The sequence below is a fragment of the Manis pentadactyla genome, chromosome 3 (genome assembly GCF_030020395.1).
Source record: "Manis pentadactyla isolate mManPen7 chromosome 3, mManPen7.hap1, whole genome shotgun sequence".
Taxonomy (NCBI): Eukaryota; Metazoa; Chordata; class Mammalia; order Pholidota; family Manidae; genus Manis; species Manis pentadactyla.
The window spans coordinates 75,620,678-75,640,469 of record NC_080021.1 but is presented as its reverse complement, the minus strand read 5'-3'; the positions used below and the strand labels follow the sequence as shown (position 1 = coordinate 75,640,469).

General features: G+C 36.8%; 1 protein-coding gene across 5 annotated transcripts in view; it reads left to right on the top strand.

The window, feature by feature from the left end:
• Positions 1-19,792, top strand: part of CHD7 (chromodomain helicase DNA binding protein 7) — a 193,253-nt gene that overhangs the window by 138,596 nt on the left and 34,865 nt on the right. For all 5 annotated transcript variants that reach the window (XM_036907541.2, XM_036907542.2, XM_036907539.2 and 2 more), the window contains 7 exons: positions 3,118-3,232; positions 5,625-5,708; positions 7,186-7,323; positions 7,420-7,541; positions 7,890-8,133; positions 9,301-9,477; positions 18,717-18,860. In XM_036907541.2, coding sequence (XP_036763436.2) covers positions 3,118-3,232; positions 5,625-5,708; positions 7,186-7,323; positions 7,420-7,541; positions 7,890-8,133; positions 9,301-9,477; positions 18,717-18,860 — 1,024 coding nt within the window. The remainder of the gene's footprint in view (positions 1-3,117; positions 3,233-5,624; positions 5,709-7,185; positions 7,324-7,419; positions 7,542-7,889; positions 8,134-9,300; positions 9,478-18,716; positions 18,861-19,792) is intronic.

The following is a 19,792-nucleotide window of genomic DNA, read 5'->3' as shown; positions in this document are numbered from 1 at the left end:
GAAATTACTTGACATCTGCTCATACAGTCATCCTCATTCTTTGTTACAGTTGCATAGTACTTCATTACATGGCCATACCATAGTTTATCCAGCCAATCTCCTATGTATGTGGGCATGTAAATGGCTTCTGATATTTTATAGTTACAGATAATGCTGCAATATATATTCTCACACTTACATATTTTCAAATTGTTGGAGGCATAGCTTCAGGGTGAATGCCTAAAAATGAAATTGCTATATCAAAAAACAAATATGTATATTTCTGTTAGATATTGCCAAATTCCCCTCCGGAAGGGTATGTCAGTTTGCATTCCCAGCAACAGTGTATGAGCACACCTATTTCCCCACAACTTTTACAATACAGTGTGGTGCTTTGCTTTTTACTTTTTGTGAGAAATCATATTTCAGTGTAGTTTTAATTGGCATTTTCTTTTATTGTGAATGGGATAGAACATCTTTTCATAAGTTGAATGGCCATGTTTATATCTTGTTTTGTTAATTGTTCATGTCTTCTGCTCTTTTTTTTATTGTTTCCCTCAAGTTTTAAGGTTCTTTGTATATGTAGAATATGAGTCCTTTATGTGCATTATATGTTGCAACCACCTTTTCCCAGTTTCAGTTGTCTTTTGATTTTATGTTTATTACATTATAAATTTAAAAAATTACATTGTTAGATTTATTAATCTTTTCTTTTATTGGATCTGGCTTGAGTCATAGAAAGCCTTTCCCTATACATGGGTTAAAGAGGAAGTTACCTTTTTCCCTCTAGTATGTGCATGGTTTGTTTTCTGTCTCTGGGTACCTAATCCTAAACTTGTTGCTTATTTTTATGTATAGTGCAAAGCATGGCTCAAATTTATTCTTTTCTAAATGTTGTTCTAACACTGTTATTAAAGAGTTCATCTTAGCCCCAGTGATTTGAGATGTAACATTTATTATGTACTGAAGTTAAGCATTTATTTGGATATACCTGTACTTTCTTCTAGAGCTTTGGTCTGTCTATTCCTGAGCCAGTAGCACACTATTTTTCTTCTAGGGGCTTTATAGTGCATTTTATTATCTGGTTTCCTCTAAGAGCTTTTCCTTTTTACTGTTTTCCTGGATATTTTGGCATGTTTATTTTTATATGTAAGTCCAATATTAACTTGTTTAGCTCCATAACAATGTTTCTTTATATTTTTATTTACATGTGTTAAATTCACAAATTTATGATTTATGATAACTTATGCTAAAAACAAAGATGTCTTTTCAGTTGGTTCAACTCTATTTTTGTCTTTCAGAAGGTTTTAAGTATTTCCTTGTGTAAGTTTTACACATTTTTAATTAAATTTATTGCTAAGTATTATATTGTTATCAAAAAAAGGTTTTCTCTACCATTGTATCTTCTAGCTCTCATTTGTGTAAATAGAGGCTGTTGGCTTTCTGTATGTTAATTTTATATCTTGCTCCATTACTGAATTATTTTATTGTTTTGAGTTGGTTTTCTAATTGATTTTCCAGTGCTTTCCAGTTATTCAGTCATATCATCTGCAATTTTAGTTTTACTTATTATTTTCCAGTTATTGCTCCTCTTAGCTACTGCCTCAGATACAATATTGAATAATAGTGAAGATAGTGAGCATCCTCACCTTGTTTCTGATCTTAGTGGAAAAGCTTGTGGTTTTTCTACATTTTGTAAAACAGTCATGGGCTGAAAATTTCATCCCAGTTTACAAGAGGGAGACCTAAGCTGGACCCACATGCTAGAGCCTGTGCCCACCACCCAGCCACACTGGTGGCACTTGCAAGGCTGTACACTTCAGACAAGAGCACTGAGGGCCCACTTGACTTCTCCATCCAATAATTAGAAGACTAGACTAGATTATTTTTGTAATGTTTGTTTCTTATTTGTATTGCGTATCATTTGTTGAAAACTTGGGGAAGATTCAAGTTGAAAGTACAAAATAAAATACTTGTATTCTTACCACCATCATTAAGATGGTAATTCTGAGGCATTCTCATCTAGTCTACTCTCTGTGTTTATGCATATATAGGACTTATATCAATTCATAGAGATATAAGGCATAGGTATTTAAAGTCCTAATCTCCCTCAGTCAGTTGTAGAAGGACTAAATCAGTCCTCCCTTTGAAAATTCATATTAGACATTACATAGATATAAGTGATATGATACTTAATATCATAAACCTTTTCCATATCATAAATCATTTTTTGAAAGGTATTGTAAGGACTGCATAATTTCTAAAAGTAGTATACTTGATTTTGAAAGTGATACGTATTTAAGAACCTCATTTCTTTTCTAACCAGAAAGAGAAATAAGAGATAGTTGAAGCTAGCGGGCCAGGGAGAGAATGATGGTACAAAAGAATATTAAAATGCCAAATATAAGAATGTCAGAGATACCATAAAATGCTAACTATATACCTGTGAGTCTTGGTGAGGAGAAAGGGAGCATTCGAGTTCAGGTTAGGGAAAACAACATGTGCTCAGAGGGATGGTGAGTCAAAAGGGGTGTTGGTCAGTCAAGGGAGTGAAACATTCACATGGGACTGAGGGACATCATTTCAGAGCTCCTGAGAGAATGGGACTTGGTGAGAAGGAACTGTTCAGGAGCCAGCTAGGGGCATGGGTATTCAAAGAATGGATGGTAGTCCTTTTCTCACCAATTGCTCTTCAAGGACTAAGTTAGCTTTACCTGTGCTGTTTTAAATTTGAATTCTTTTAACTTGATAAGAACCTTTTATTCTCAATTAATGATAAAAGGCTCAATGCATAAATTCGTAATTAAGGCCACCCTATAGTGCTAATTGTTTTGTATTGAAGTGTAATCCATTCACTTAAGAAAACAGCTTGTTATTAGGTCCTTTTCTTTTTTTTAATGGGGAGTGTCTTAAGAGAGCTTGAGGCTCAGGACAGTAGGCAAACTTTAGACACTATTATTAATTTTTTTAGTTTCAAACATTAGTGATCATGTTGAAACATGAGCAGCCTCTGTGAGTAGTTAAAGCAAGTTATGTAATTATCTGTTCAGTTGATTTTCTCAGAGTAATAAAAGATGTATTTAATAAAGGATTAATTATTTTCTACATGTTGTCAAGTATATTATTTTATTCTTTTAGCTCTTATCTTCATTGTCAATGGGCATCTGTAGAAGATCTGGAAAAAGATAAGAGAATTCAGCAAAAGATTAAACGATTTAAGGCAAAGCAGGGCCAGAACAAGTTCCTTTCAGAGGTATGAAATACCTGGTTAATTTTCTGAAGAAATTACTTTAGTAAACTGTTCTGAAGTTTGAATTTTAGTTCAGTAAATTATTCAGACGAACTAGTTTGCCTCATTTGGTACTGTTACTTACATGTTGGTAAGTGGTTATTGCTAAAAGCATTTGTAAACAGGAAATTTCTCATTCTTCCTGTTGCTTAGTCTAGAAGGTACTGGTCCTTAAGCTATTATGTGGAAATATGATTGTGTGATTAAAATCTTATAATAAGAGTACAGTTAGTAGACAATGAAATAAGTAAGTACACAAAAGTTCTATTAAGATTTGGTGGGTTAAAAACTATGGTGAGTATTAAGTACATGTTTTAGAATATGCATTTACTTCTGTTGGGGAAGGTGTGTGGCAGATATCTTTTGTTCAGGTCAATGCCTGATTACAGTTCACTAAACTCATTTTCACAAATGACGTGCTGTGGTATAGAAGTTGGTATATTTTTGCCTACCCCCTTTTACTATGTTATCAGTCATGAAGAGAAAGTAATTACACTTTTGGCGGGGAGGAAAACTTGTATTTTTTTAAGAAGTGCCAACTTCCCCCCCAACATAGTGAATTACATTAAAAAAAAATGCTTTCACAAACTGCTTACTGGGGTCTCTGGACTTCTGATCACCAAATAGGTTTCACTTACAGCCTCAAGGAGATAAAAAGAAAATTTCATATTGAAAGATTAAACTTGCTGATTTATTCATTTTCCTTTTTGTAAAGGAGTTAACAGAATATAAATTGTGAAGAAGTGTGAAATTTGATCCAAAATAATACTTGTTTAACAACTTATTTCAGAGCCCCTTCTCTCTTTGGAGATGGGGGCTGGGGAGCAAAAGAGTGTCCAGTACTTTTATATTATAAAATCCTTATACTCTCAGGTGAAGTCTGTGTTCTTCTAGAGTCTGATTTCCGTGCTCCCGACAGACAGGTTGTAATGTTTGTATTTATGGGAGATCTTTGCAGTGCAGAGTTAGCACTGAAGGGAATGGAGTTATCAAATGGGACTCCTTTCATCTTGGAGAATAGGTGATTCTTTTTTGAAAGGGCAGTTTCTAAGAAAATACTGTGAAAATTCTGTGCCCTTCTTAATGAAACTAAAATTAAAAGTTTATGACATTAGGCAAGTTGAAATCATTAGCTTCCTTTTAGAAAGAGACATCATATGTTCGGCTGACCTTTTCTATGGATATTTATATTATATTATTTATATTATATGTACAGCATCTAGAAGCTTTCGACAAAGCTGGTGCACTAATACATTAACAATTTAAATTAACTGAACATTTCAGTGAATTTTTTTGTTTTGCTAATCAACTCCATTGTAAAGGCCTGAAGCAGCTGAAACACATTTTTCTATTTCTGAATTTTGTTTCATAATTCAAAGTTGAAAGCATTAAACTTGGTGCTGTTACCCTTTGAGCCCACTGTGACCAAACAGCTTATCTTTTCAACCTGCAATTTAAAGGATATGAATGGTGTCTAGTATGTCTTTGTAAAGTATTTGATGAAGTTTTTTTACTGATAAATTAATCAGTAGGAACACGTAATGTGTCTTGTGCTTTCTGATTATCTGACTGACTTCTTTAAAGTATGTTTTAGTCTATAATTTCCGTTGGAGCTATATCCTATTGTTTTATATGAGATAACTTTGCAAGCAAGTTGTATTACCTTACTTTGTAGGGATAGTTAATATATTGGCTAAATAACCCAATAATTTAAGCTTCATTTCTTTATCCTTAATACTTTCAGCCAAATGCTCAATATTCAGTACAAATAAATCATTAGAATGCTTAGATTAATGTCAAGACCATATTCAAATGAGGTACTAATATTGATTGGGGAAGACGACCAAACACTGTAAACGCTGTTCACACTAAAATATGAAACTCACTGGTTTCAGGGTTTTTAGCTTTTGAATAACATTCTCTAAGTGATGCTGTAAGGTATCAAACAACTTCAGTGGTTATGAGCCTCCAATAGCAGTTACCGCACATGGCTCTGATTCTTTATTGTAAGCTGTAGCTTCAAGGATTCAAAATGCATTGCATGCCATAAGCCTTTTGGATTGCTCATTAGTGAATTGTAATTTCACACTTCATTTAAAATATTCTTAAACATTCTCTCACAGTAAAAAGGTTTTACACAGTAATTAAAAGACCCAGTTAACAAAGTCTGAGAAGTCTAATTTCCTCATGGGGAATGATTTTGCTAAATTGTAGCATTTAAATTAATATAATAGAATTTGCCAAATATAAAATTTGTATTGCTGTGACCCAAAATATTATTGCCTGGTGAAAAATGGAATAGTGTGTACTCTCAGGTATTAGATAAACATTTTAACTTTTTTTTCCTTTGGTACAGATTGAAGATGAGCTTTTTAATCCAGATTATGTGGAGGTTGACCGGATAATGGACTTCGCACGTAGCACAGATGACCGGGGAGAGGTAACAGAAGATCATTTGTGTTAGGGGGCAGTGACTCAGACAGCTTATGTGTTTACAGAGACTGGTTATGGAATGCTAGATCTGGTTCTGGTCAGAGCCTTGGATCATGACACACTTGTGCTAAATTTAACTGAAACTTATTGACTTACTGTTTGTTTTATGACTTAGTAGTGTTAAATGTGTTTTATGTTTTGTCTGAGAGCTTTTCAAAAGAAATAAGTTTTCAATATGAAACATATACATTGACATTTTGCACAATTCCAGAATGTGATCAGTAAATACTTCAGTACATTTTGGTATAAATCTATCATGTAGCACAATTTCCCTTATAAAATTAAGAGGCGTCTTAGAGCAGAATGGAGTTTGGTGTCATTTAACATTGGACAGACACCCTTAGTGAAGGAGATGAACTTCATTTAATGTGGTACTTAGAGGATAATATGAAATACTTCTCTTTATGAGATCCCAGTCTTGACATTCTTGTGATGCTCACCAAAACCCTATGAGGCTGTAAAGGACAGTTGATAGGACAGTAAGAGGAAAGACAAGCCTAGTGACTTCCTGAGTGTCATGTCTTGGTAATAATATGCCCACCCATCATGAGTTCCATCATTTCTGGCTTCTTTTTGTAAGTAAGCTTTATACAGAGTGCTTCAATCTTGCCTGGTTAGTGAAAGTCTGCTATGAATTCCTATTTTACTCCAAACTCTGTATCATGAAGTCCATGATGTTTCAAAGGCTGTATCTAGCACATGATACTTACTTTTCTAGTTTTGCATAGTTGTACTTAAAAAAAAATTATTTCATAGTATAATTACATAGTACAGCAAATGTTTTTAACATCACAACCAAGTCAGTGTACCTTGGTTCTGAAATGAAGGTCAATAAATACAAGTATTTTCTGGAGGAAAGACAAATGAAATCCTGTTGATTTGCATTACCCAAAATATTTTGCTCTCCAATCTTCTAGAGTGCAAACACATTATTTTTAAAGTGATTGGATATAAACACTCTGTCTTTAAGAAAAAGGCAGATGTTCCAATAAACTCAGGCCTGTTTCTCATTGTTAAAGAAACTAGCTAATTATGTAAATATGTAAAGACACTAAGATGATTTGCCATGGAAGTCTGAATCAGACACTTGATGAGCGATTTGCACAGACTAGAATAGGCTCAAATTCCACTCTGTTGTTTACTATTTTTTTATACATTTTGTCTTTTGAACATTACTAACCAATGACTTAAATAAAAATTAGTTCTGATAATATTAATAATAGTATATTATCAGTTTAGACTTGAGACTGTTACTGGGGACTGTTGTTTAATGGTGATAGTTTTAAAACTTCTCCCAACTGTCTTACTTTTCTGGGGTAGTGTCTATCAACAAATGAAGTAGAGTGCATGTTTTTCCTTTCTGTCTGTCTCTGTCTATCTTTTCATCAAATGAATCCAATTCTGATGTATTTAAACTGGCCCAGCCTGTGACTCACTATCTGGTGAAGTGGTGCTCACTGCCTTATGAAGACAGCACGTGGGAGTTAAGGCAGGACCTAGATCAAGCAAAGATTGAAGAGTTTGAGAAACTAATGTCCAGGGAGCCGGAAACAGAGCGTGTGGTAAGAATTGGCTAATGGTAGAAGATTTAATTTGAAAATAGCATGGTGGTATGGTCTTTGAGAAACCACTAATGGGATTTACTATATTTGAAACAGGAGCGACCTCCTGCTGATGATTGGAAGAAATCTGAGAGTTCCAGGGAGTATAAAAACAATAACAAACTCAGGGAATACCAGTTGGAGGGAGTAAACTGGCTACTTTTCAATTGGTACAACATGTATGTAAAACATGTTTCTCTTAACCCTCTAGCTCTTTTCCTTTGTAGTTATTGAAAATATTAATCAAATATAACTTAACATTTTAACTCTCAAATAATTATAAAAACCAGCAAGCTTTTGAAGTATGCCTAATATTTGTTCATTCAACAAATATTAATACAGAGATTGATAGTATGTTGAAATCATTTTTATGTCTTAGATGATTTTGCTTCAAAATTATTTTATTGAATCTAAGAGAATATTTAAGATATAAATCTGTGCATATGACAGTATATATTTTGTGAAAAGAAAGCGGTGCCTAATATTTCTACTTACTAAACTTTCCTTGTTTTATTTTCTTCCCAAAGGCGAAACTGCATTTTAGCAGATGAAATGGGTTTGGGAAAAACTATCCAGTCCATTACATTTCTCTATGAGATATATTTGAAAGGAATCCATGGCCCTTTTTTAGTAATTGCCCCATTGTCCACAATCCCCAACTGGGAAAGGGAATTCCGTACCTGGACAGAGTTGAACGTGGTTGTGTATCATGGGAGTCAGGCTAGTCGTCGGACCATTCAGTTGTATGAAATGTACTTCAAAGATCCCCAGGTAAGCCATCGCAGATGGTAATTCCTTATGCTTATTATATGCATTTTAAGACCTTGGATATTAAAATGGCTTTACACATTTGGGGGAATGTCTAGATTTTGCAAAAGTAAGAAATTTGCTTAAATTTCTTACTATGTTGGTGTTATATTTCCACATCTTACTATTAGAGATTTTTATTTTCATAGCTTTGGTTATTCTGATTATTAGATTAGAACAGATGAAATACTTTTACCTTGAATAACTACTGAAAATCTTTTAATGTATTAATGTGCTTATTGGTTTTATTTTGAAAGCTTAAGAGAAATCTAAGCAAACAAAACAAATGTCATCATTAAATGTGAATAGAAAGAATATTTTGTTGTTCTGTTCCTAGAAAAAGTGAAAAACATTAGCAAGGTAATGTTGAATGACCCATTGAGTGATAGGGAAGAATTTATACCTCAGCTCTTAGGAGTAATTGCTATGATCTTTTTACTTATTCTAGTTACCTATATGCAATTACTCCGATATTGACAGTGAAGCATTAGATGAGACAAGGAAAAACAGTATGTGATAAAATAGTTTTAAGCTATATGTGGTTTGGAAGTCCTGTAAGGACAGAGGTTTGTTTTACATGTTTGTTTGCTCTAAGTGTAAAATCTGACCTACAACTAAATACTTAAAGGAGGAAAACATTAAAATCTAATTTGATATTTTATCTTTAGATTTGGGAAATTGTTGTAAGTTCTAAGTGAATGTTTTTCATTTTAGCTCTTTAAAAGTAAGAGATAAGTTAAAAAGTGAAAAAAGGTAAAAAAAAAAAAGGCTTTAGAAAGTTATCTTGGTATATAATCCTTTTGGCCTTTCATGTTTTGGAGTCTGGAGGGTGTAACTAGAATGGCACATTTAGTGGCACTTCACTGCATGTGATCTGTAAGGAAATTGGATCCGAAATTTTACTAACAATTCCCAAAGTGCCATAAAAAAGGAAAAGTTTTGAAACTTTGGTATGCCATAACAGTTTAAAACCTCCAAAATACCTTGAAAACAAAGTATGTTACCAAAAATAAGGATATATGTAAAGATTTACCCAAGAGGTAAATACATATGTTTTATGCTATTTATTCACCCTCCAAATTATCAGTGTAATCTTTAATGCTAAATAATAATTCAGATTTGTTCTCATAGGGTCGTGTGATAAAGGGGTCCTATAAGTTTCACGCCATCATCACTACATTTGAAATGATTTTGACTGATTGTCCTGAGCTGCGGAATATTCCATGGCGCTGCGTAGTCATTGATGAAGCCCACAGACTGAAGAACAGGAACTGCAAGCTGTTGGAGGGGCTCAAGATGATGGACTTGGTCAGTAATCACATTGGTGATTCCAATGAACTTGAATGAAATTGTTACTAATATTCCTGCTGCTCTGAACTTTACTGATACCTGTGAAGGATGTTTGCAAAGCCTGTGAAATATTGTGATGTATCCTCCTCAGCTTTCAGTTACTCAAAAGTTGCTGCTGTCTTCCTGATTCTTACATTGTTGGCTGGTATCTCTGCACCGTTGTATCACAGCAGAGTGTAGTCATGATATTTTCCCTGACATGAGTTTCAAGTATTGCTTTTCCCTTTTATTTATAAATACTGCCATTTCATAAGCTGTTACGCCAAGTTTTATAGCTCAGTGATGGTAATTCAGTTATATTCCAAGGGCTCATAGGTTCTGGGTTACTGGAGCCAGTGACACTTGAAGATTTAAGTTCTCAGTAGGTTGGGCTGAGGTTTGGAATTGGTCCAGTTTGCGCAGACATTTAAAAGTTTGAGGCATTATAAGATCGCCAATCGGATCTGGAGTTTTAGACCATACTCATCCCATATCTTTCAGTCGCTCAAGAGATTGGTCAGGTGTTTCTGATGAGATTTTTCTAGATTTTTTTCAGTAGGAGTATCATGGGATAACCTGCTATAGAAGTAGTAGGAATTGATTGATTCTGTTCCATACAGCTGTGTGTGATTGCCTAATAGGAGTTACTCCATGACCTCAGTCATCCTCAGGCTTCTGTTTGCTCTGTAGTTAACAAGGTGGGTTTTGATGACTTGTATTCATTTTTTTATTAAGGTATCATTGATATACAATCACATGAGCAACATTGTGGTTACTATATTTCCCCCATTATCAAGTCCCCACCACATACCCCGTTACAGTCACTGTCCATCAGCATAGTAAGATGCTGTAGAGTAACTACTTGTCTTCTCTGTGCTATACTTCCCTCCCTGTGCCCCCCCTACATTATGTGTGCTAATTGTAATGCCCCTTAATCCCCTTATCCCTCCCTTCCGACACACCCTCTCCTATCCCTTTCCCTTTGGTAACCTCTAGTCCCTTCTTGGGTTCTGTGATTCTGATGCTGTTTTGTTCCTTCCGTTTTTTGCTTTGTTGTTATGCTTCACAGATGAGTGAAATCATTTGGTATTTGTCTTTCTCCACCTGGCTTATTTCACTGAGCATAATGCCCTCTAGCTCCATCCATGTTATGGCAAATGGTAGGATTTGTTTTCTTCTTATGGCTGAATAATATTCCATTGTGTGTATGTACCACATCTTCTTTATCCGTTCATCTACTGATGGACACAGGTTGCTTCCATTTCTTGGCAATTGTAAATAGTGCTGCGATAAACATAGGGGTGCATATGTCTTTTTGAATCTGGGATTCTGTATTCTTAGGGTAAATTCCTAGGAGTGGAATTCCTGGGCCAAATGGTATTTCTATTTTTAGTTTTTTGAGGACCCTCCATACTGCTTTCCACCATGGTTGAACTAATTTACATTCACACCAGCAGTGTAGGAGGGTTCCCCTTTCTCCACATCCTCTCCAGTATTTGTTGTCACTTGTCTTTTAGATGTTGGCCATCCTAACTGGTGTGAGGTGATATCTCATTATGGTTTTAATTTGCATTTCCCTGATGATTAGCGATATGGAGCATCTTTTCACGTGCCTGTTGGCCATCTGAATTTCTTCTTTGGAGAAGTGTCTGTTCATATCCTCTGCCCATTTTTTAATCAGGTTATTTGCTCCTTGGTTGTGAGGCATGTGAGCTTTTTTTATATATTTTGGATGTCAACCCCTTATCGGATATGTCATTTATGAATATATTCTCCCATACGGTAGGATGCCTTTTTGTTCTACTGGTGCTGTCCTTTGCTGTTGCTGTACAGAAGCTTTTTAGTTTGAGATATAGTCCCACGTGTTCATCATTGCTTTTGTTTCCCTTGCCTGGGGAGATATGTTCATGAAACAGTTGCTCATGTTTATATTCAAGAAATTTTTGCCTATGTTTTCTTCTAAGAGTTTTATGGTTTCATGACTTACATTCAGGTCTTTGATCCATTTCGAATTTACTTTTGGGTATGGCGTTAGAGAGCAATCCAGTTTCATTCTCTTAAATGTAGCTGTCCAGTTTTGCCAACACCAGTTGTTGAAAAGGCTGTCATTTCCCCATTGTATATCCATGGCTCCTTTATCATATATTAATTGACCATATATGCTTGGGTTAATATCTGGACTCTTTAGTCTGTTCCCTTGGTCTGTGGGTCTGTTCTTGTGCCAGTACCAAATTGTCTTGATTACTGTAGCTTTGTAGTAGAGCTTGAAGTTAGGGAGCGCAATCCCTCCTGCTTTATTCTTCCTTCTCGGGATTGCCTTGGCTATTTGGGGTCTTTTATGGTTCCATATGAATTTTAGGACTATTTGTTCCAGTTCATTGAAGAATGCTGTCAGTGTTTTGATAGGGATTGCACTGAATGTAGATTGCTATAGGCAGGATGGCTGTTTTGACAATATTAATTCTTCGTACCCAAGGGCATGGGATGAATTTCCATTTATTAGTGTCCTCTTTAATTTCTGTCAAGAGTGTCTTGTACTCTTCAGGGTATAGGTCTTTCACTTCCTTGGTTAGGTTTATTCCTAGGTATTTTATTCTTTTTGATGCATTTGTGAATGGAATTGTTTTTCTGATTTCTCTTTCTGCTAGTTTATCATTAGTGTATAGGAATGCCACAGATTTCTGGGTATTAATTTTGTATCCTGCAACTTTGCTGAATTCAGATATTAGATCTAGTAGTTTTGGAGTGGATTCTTTAGGGTATTTTTATGTACAATATCATATCATCTGCAAACAGGGACAGTTTAACTTCTTCCTTGCCAATCTGGATGCCTTTTATTTCTTTGTGTTGTCTGATTGCCGTGGCTAGGACCTCCAGAACTATGTTGAATAAAAGTGGGGAATAAAATCCTTGTCTTGTTCCCGATCTTAAAGGAAAAGCTTTCAGCTTCTTGCTGTTAAGTATGATGTTCGCTGTGGGTTTGTCATATATGGTCTTTATTATGTTGAGGTACTTGCCCTCTGTTCCCATTTTGCTGAGAGTTTTTATCATGAATGAGTGTTGAATTTTGTCAAATGCTTTTTCAGCATCTGTGGAGATGATCATGTGATTTTTGTCCTTTTTATTGATATGGTGGATGATGCTGATGGATTTTCAAATGTTTTTCCATCTTTGCATCCCTGGGATGAATCCTACTTGATCATGATGTATTTTTGAATTCCGTTTGCTAATATTTTGTTGAGTATTTTTGCATCTATGTTCATCAAGGGTATTGGTCTGTAGTTTTCTTTTTTTTTGTGGTGTGTTTGCCTGGTTTTGGTGATACTGATTTCATAGAATGAGTTTGGAAGTATTCCCTCCTCTTCTGTTTTTTGGAAAACTTTAAAGAGTGTGGGTATTATATTTTCTCTAAGTGTCTGATAAAATTCAGCAGTGATCCATCTGGCCCAGAGATTTTGTTCTTTGGTAGTTTTTTGATTACTGATTCAATTTCATTCCTGGTAATTTGTCTGTTTAGACTTTCTGTTTCTTCCTGGGTCAGCCTTGGAAGGTTGTATTTTTCTAGAAAGTTGTCCATTTCTTCTAGGTTATCCAGTTTGTTAGCATATAATTTCTCATAGTGTTCTCTTATAATTCTTTGTATTTCTGTGATGTCCATAGTGATTTTTTCTTTCTTATTCCTGATTCTGTTTATTTGTATAGATTCTCTTATTTTCTTGATAAGTCTGGCTAGGAGTTTATCTGTGTTGTTTATTTCTAAAAGAACCAGTTCTTGGTTTCATTAATTTTTTCTATTGTTTTATTGTTCTCAATTTTATTTATTTCTTCTCTGATCTTTATTGTATCCCTCCTTCTACTAACTTTGTGCCTCATTTGCTCTTCTTTTTCCAGTTTCAATAATTGTGAATTTAGACTGTTCATTTGGGATTGTTCTTCCTTCTTTAAATAGGCCTGGATTGCTGTATACTTTTGTCTTAGAACTGTTTTTGCTGGGTCCCATGGAAGTTGGGGTGTTGTGCTGTTATTTTCATTTGTCCCCATATATTGCTTGATCTCTGTTTTAATTTGGTCATTGATCCATTGATTATTTAGGAGCATGTTGTTATGTTTCCATGTGTTTGTGGGCCTTTTTGTTTTCTTTGTACAATTTATTTCTAGTTTCATACCTATGTGATCTGAGAGTTGGTTGGTACAATTTCAGTCTTTTTGAATTTGCTGAGGCTCTTTTTGTGGCCTAGTATGTGGTCTATTCTGGAAAATGTTCCATGTGCACTTGAGAAGAATGTGTATCCTTCTGCTTTTGGGTGTAGAGTTCTGTAAATGTCTATTAGGTCCATCTGTTCTAGTGTGTTGTTCAGTGCCTCTGTGTCCTTACTTATTTTCTGTCTGCTTGATCTGTCCTTTGGAGTGAGTGGTGTGTTGACGTCTCCTAGAATGAATGCATTGCATTCTATTTCCTCCTTTAATTCTGTTAATATTTGTTTCACATATGTTGGTGCTCCTGATTGGGTGCATATGTATTTATAATGGTTATATCTTCTTGTTGGACTGACCCCTTTATCATTATGTAATATTATTCTTTATCTCTTGTTACTTTCTTTGTTTTGAAGTCTATTTTGTCTGATACTAGTACTGCAACACCTGCTTTTTTCTCCCTATTGTTTGCATGAAATATCTTTTTCCACCCCTTGACTTTTAGTTTGTGTATGTCTTTGGGTTTGAGGTGAGTTTCTTGTAAGCAGCATATGGATGGGTCTTGCTTTTTTATCCATTCTCTTACTCTGTATCTTTTGATTGGTGCATTCAGTCCATTTACATTTAGGGTGATTTTTGAAGTATATGTACCTATTGCCATTGCAGACTTTAGACTCGTGGTTACCAAAGGTTCAAGGGTAGCTTCATTACTATCTAACTATTTAACTTAACTCGCTTATTAAGCTATTATAAACACAGTGTGATGATTCTTTATTTCTCTCTCTTCTTATTCCGCCTCCTCCATTCTTTATATGTTAGGTATTTTATTCTGTACTGTTTTGTGTTTCCCTTGACTGCTTTTGTGAGTAGCTGATTTTTTTTTTTTTTGCCTTTAGTTAGTATTTGGTTTGTCTGCTTTCTTTGCTGTGATTTTATTTTCTCTGGTGACGTCTATTTAGCCTTAGGAGTGCTTCCATCTAGAGCAGTCCCTTTAAAATACCTGTAGAGGTGGTTTGTGGGAGACAAATTCCCTCAACTTTTGCTTGTCTGGAAATTGTTTAATCCCTCCTTCATATTTAAATGATAATCGTGCTGGATATAGTATTCTTGGTTCAAGGCCCTTCTGTTTCATTGCATTAAATATATCATGCCATTCTCTTCTGGCCTGTAAAGTTTCTGTTGAGAAGTCTGATGATAGCCTGATGGGTTTTCCTTTGTAGGTGACCTTTTTTCTCTCTCTGGCTGCCTTTAGTACTCTGTCCTTGTCATTGATCGTTGCCATTTTAATTATGTGTCTTGGTGTTGTCTTCCTTGGGTCCCTTGTGTTGGGAGTTCTGTGTGCTTCCATGGTCTGAGAGACTATTTTCTCCCCCAGTTTGTGGAAGTTTTCATCAATTATTTCTTCAAAGACACTTTCTATCCCTTTTTCTCTCTCTTCTTCTTCTGGTACCCCTATAATGCAAATATTGTTCCATTTGGATTAGGCACACAGTTCTCTTAATATTGTTTCATTCCTGGAGATTCTTTTATCTCTCTCTGCCTCAGCTTCTCTGTGTGCCTGTTCTCTGATTTCTCTTGCATTAATGGCCTCTTGCACCTTATCCAGTCTACTCTTAAGTCCTTCCAGAGACTGTTTTATTTCTGTATTCTCCCTCCTAACTTGATCCTTTAGCTCTTGCATATTTCTCTGCAGGTCCATCAGCATGGTTATGACCTTTATTTTGAATTCTTTTTCAGGAAGATTGGTTAAATCTATCTCCGCAGGCTCCCTCTCAGGGGTTGTCTGGGTAATTCTGGACTGGATCAAATTCTTCTGCCTTTTCATGGCGATAGAGGTAGCCGTAGGCAGTTGGCATGTGTATTAGCTAGGAGAACAACGTCCCTTCCTGCACCTTGCCTTTCTGCACTGCCTGTGCTGGTTACCCGCACATGGGAAGCAGCTTCCGGTTTTATTTCCTGAGCCTCCATGGGCGGGGCAGCCTAGAGCCTGGTGGGGAGTGGCAGGTGCTCTGGGTGTGCTCTCCTGCAAGAACGGCGACCTTTCGCGCTCTGTCCCGACTTCCTTTGTCTGTGCTGGGCTGCCGCACGCTGGCAGGGCCTCTGAGTCTGGCCCGGGTGGCTGCAGAGGAGGCTCTGGGTGGCTGCTGTGGGCGCAGCCGCTCTCAGGCTGCTCCTCTGCTATGGCAGGGCCGTGCCGGTGTGCGAATGAATAGGAGGCCGTTTATCACTGTGAGGGGCTTCAGAGCTGCACCATCACCCAGGGGGTTCGAGCACCTAGAATTCCCTGGGATTCCCAGCTGTAGGGCTGAGTGTGCCGGGACACTTCCATCCAGCTGTGGAGCCCTTGTCCCTTTAAGACTTTCAAAAGGTGCTCGCTTTTCTTTTGTCCCAGGGGCGCCGGCTGCGGAGACACTATCGCTGGTTTTACTTTTCTGTTACCCTAATATCAGCACACGTTGCAATGTATGTCTGTGCTCCCGGTGCGGATGACTAGGGCTGGGTATTTAGCAGTCCTGGGCTCCCACTCCCTCCCCACTCTGACTCCTTTCCTCCCGCCAGGGAGCTGGGATGCAGGGGTCACTCTGGTCCTGCCGGGCCACTGCTTGTATCTTACCCCCTTCGTGAGGTGCTGGGTTCTCGCAGGTGTAAATGTAGCCTGGCTGTTGTACTGTATTTTCTGGTCTCTCTTTTAGTATTAGTTGTATTTGTTGTATTTTCAAAAATGTGTATGGTTTTGGGAGGAGATTTCCGCTGCCCTACTCATGCCGCCATCTTGGCTCCTCCCCCTCAGAAGGGGTGTTTTTAACATGGAACACGTAGAAGGTATTCAGAATTAGAATATAATTGTATTTATCCAGTTCAGAAAAGCTCATTGCCTGATTTTTAAGTCTGTCCTTAAAATACATGTCATGGGAGTTATACACCAGGCACTTTTCAGTCTTCTTTCCTAGAATAAGTCATGGTGAAAGTAGCAAATAATAACTGTGTCCAACTACAGAGCAGGTTCAATAGGCAACTGCTGTTACCTGCACTGGACTCAGTGTTGACAGATATGCCCTTGGTGAGGATCATCCTCAAGTGCATCCTCCAAAAGGGAAGACTGAGTGTCTTCAGCTCCCCCATCTTAGAGGAAACACATGTGAAGATGATCCACTGAAGGACATGGTGGTCTTCACTGTCCTTCATAAGAGCTCAGGGGAGCAAAGCCGTCTCCTTTTTCCTCCTTAACAAGGAGGGGATTCTCTGGAGGTGGTAGTAGTTCTTCATTGATTCCGTTATCTTATCTTTCATTGTCAGGAGGCTTCACACAAATTAAAGAGTGTGCTGAAATGAAATTAAATGGACATCACTCCATCAGAGCTAAAAAGAATGGTAAATGTCCTCAAGCCAAAAGCATATCTGCTGGTGTAGTTGAGGTTGGAGGTGATAAGCTTGATAACCTACGTCTCTTACATGACATTTTATGATTCTATGTGTATTAATTAATTAAGTGTATGCTATTTAATGGTTACTTTCAAATGGAAACCTGGTTTTAGTCTACTGCTCCTATATGACCTTATAGCAGGGTCGTGTGTGTAGTCATTTGGTGTAACTGGCTTTAAGAATCCTATGTGGGGGAAGCAGCATAAAAAAAGAAGTTCCTTTCCTTTTTATAAAATAAGTTTATTTTGAAATGTAAGTTAAAAGGCTATTTGGGAAGACATTCAAGATTTAACTTGGTCATAAAGGATGTGAAAAACTGGGAGACAACTTTTGCCATTCCACTGCAAGAGCTCTTTTCTTGAATTTGTGACAGTATTTTAAAAAATTATTGGATAAAGTCATTCGGAGCTTGAGTATGTCAGGGACTGTGGCCCATGTCACCCACCAGTATGGTTATACATTGGGAAATTTTGAATTGCTTAGTAAGCTCTTTACTCTTTATGAATTTAATGAATATGAAGCAATGGTGGGATGTATATTTTCCTGACTCAAAGGACCTCTTTATTCAAAAGGGAGAAAAGGAAGAATAAAAGCAAATTGAACTTCTTTACTTTGCTTTCAGAGAGCTCCATTGACAGTTAAGACATGGTAGAAAATAAAATTAGCATGTCCTTCATTATATTATTCATCTAGTATTTACTGAGCATATACTTTCAGCTTAGCAACCATCAGATTGCTTGTTAAGTCAGAATATTACTTTTGAACCTACTAGAAGTTATATGCACTTTCTGAAATAGTTTTATTAGCTGTACTATATATCAAAAGGTCAAAGAGGAAAATAATAAGGCCCTTACGATGATAAACTCACCATTGTTAAGACTGGTTACTGAAAAACAACTCCTCTGTGTTGGGTGTATAGAAGTAGAAGGTCAAGGCTACAAATGCATAAGGAAAGATGGAAAATGAGCTCATAAATAGGAAGAATTATGTTAAAGAAATACCTAACTTGGTTCAAAGAAACAAAGTTAGAAAAAACATCTGTAAAAAAAATAAATAACAGTGACTGTGGTATCTAAAACCAAGCCGACCTCTTTGCTAGTTTGAAATTTTTACAGAACAAAATAGTTTTTCATATGCTGTTGCATATAGAACAACGTCTTTTGTCTCTAAAGTGAGTCATGCAGGAAGCAGATGGGGAGATGAGAGCACTGTTGATGCAGGGAACAGAAAGAAGCACATAAGCTGTATCTGAGGCTAGGAATTTTAGGAAAAAATATAGACTTTTTTGGGGGAAGAAGCCTTGAGACATAGGGGACTTACAAAGCCATGGCAGAAAAATGTTGCCCTAATAACCCCAGGAAGAAACAAAATGGCAAGACGCATTTATGAGGTCGGGGGTCTGCAGAGTTCTAGAAAGGCCCTCCGCACATCCATCTGCAGCTGGGGCCATGCTTTTCTTGCTTCCGACTTCATGCCTAGTTCCCACCCTGACATACCATTAGTGAGCAGATGTAGGGAAGTGGATGTCTAGAGAGATGTTGTAGTTTTAAGAAACGGTTTTTGTTAGGATTTAATCAGTCACTTTCCTTGTGTTCCTGTAGGAACATAAAGTGCTGCTGACCGGGACCCCGCTCCAGAACACTGTGGAAGAACTCTTTAGCTTACTTCATTTCTTGGAACCAAGTCGCTTCCCTTCAGAAACCACCTTTATGCAAGAATTTGGTGATCTGAAAACAGAAGAACAGGTACTTAAATCAGTTCTACTTTGTAATTTAGACATATAATTGAAGATTAACCCATGAAATGGCAAAATATTAAAATTGAATTATTTAAAAATGTAAATTCTGTCAATTTTTTTCCAGCTAATAGACAAGTGAGCTTTATGTCTAGTTTCCTTGGCTGTCCTGAGGCTTCACTATAGAGGTTTCCTTGTTTGTCTGTTTGCCCTCAGGAAGGGGGAGACTTGGAGAGATCACGTACCTGTTCATATAGTTGTCAGAGACTGCTGTGTGGAGAAGTTGGTGGTTTTGCTAGGGGTTGACTCTTGGGCATAATGTCAGAAGCCACTGTAGAGCTATTTGCCTCCTGAGGCTTTAAGGTTCTAGTCTTATTTCTTAACAATGTATACTTGATCACATTGCTTACTTTTCTGAGTCTGTGTATTTTCATTTAGAAACATGGGTTGTAACTACCCCACAGGATTTTCTGTGAGAAATACATGAGATACTGTGAATGAAAAGTGATTGGTTATTTTATACATTGTAAGAGTTATGCAGGTATTCGTTATTATGCTGTATTCAAAATAGGGAAATATGCTTACTGTCTAAAACCTCTTAGTTTAGTTCAAAGTGGAGTCTGCTTTGTTGTGTTGTGCTTTCCTTAAAGTTACCTGGGGTGCTAGGTCCTATTACCAGTCAACAGGAAAGGGAGCCAGAGAGAGCCTCTGCTCGTTCACTGGCGCAGGGGCTGAATGACTGGCTCGCTCACCCATTCTGTCGGCTCTTTCTAGAAGGGAAGAGGAATGCAGCATAGCACTCCCTTGACATTGTCTGTTCTTTCCTCACCATCACTCCCATGGCTTAAAACAAATAGGAAAGCTAAGTGAATAAATTAGGTTCTTTTGTGCTATGTACTTCTCAACACTTCTGACTGTTCAGGACTTTTGAATAGGTGAATA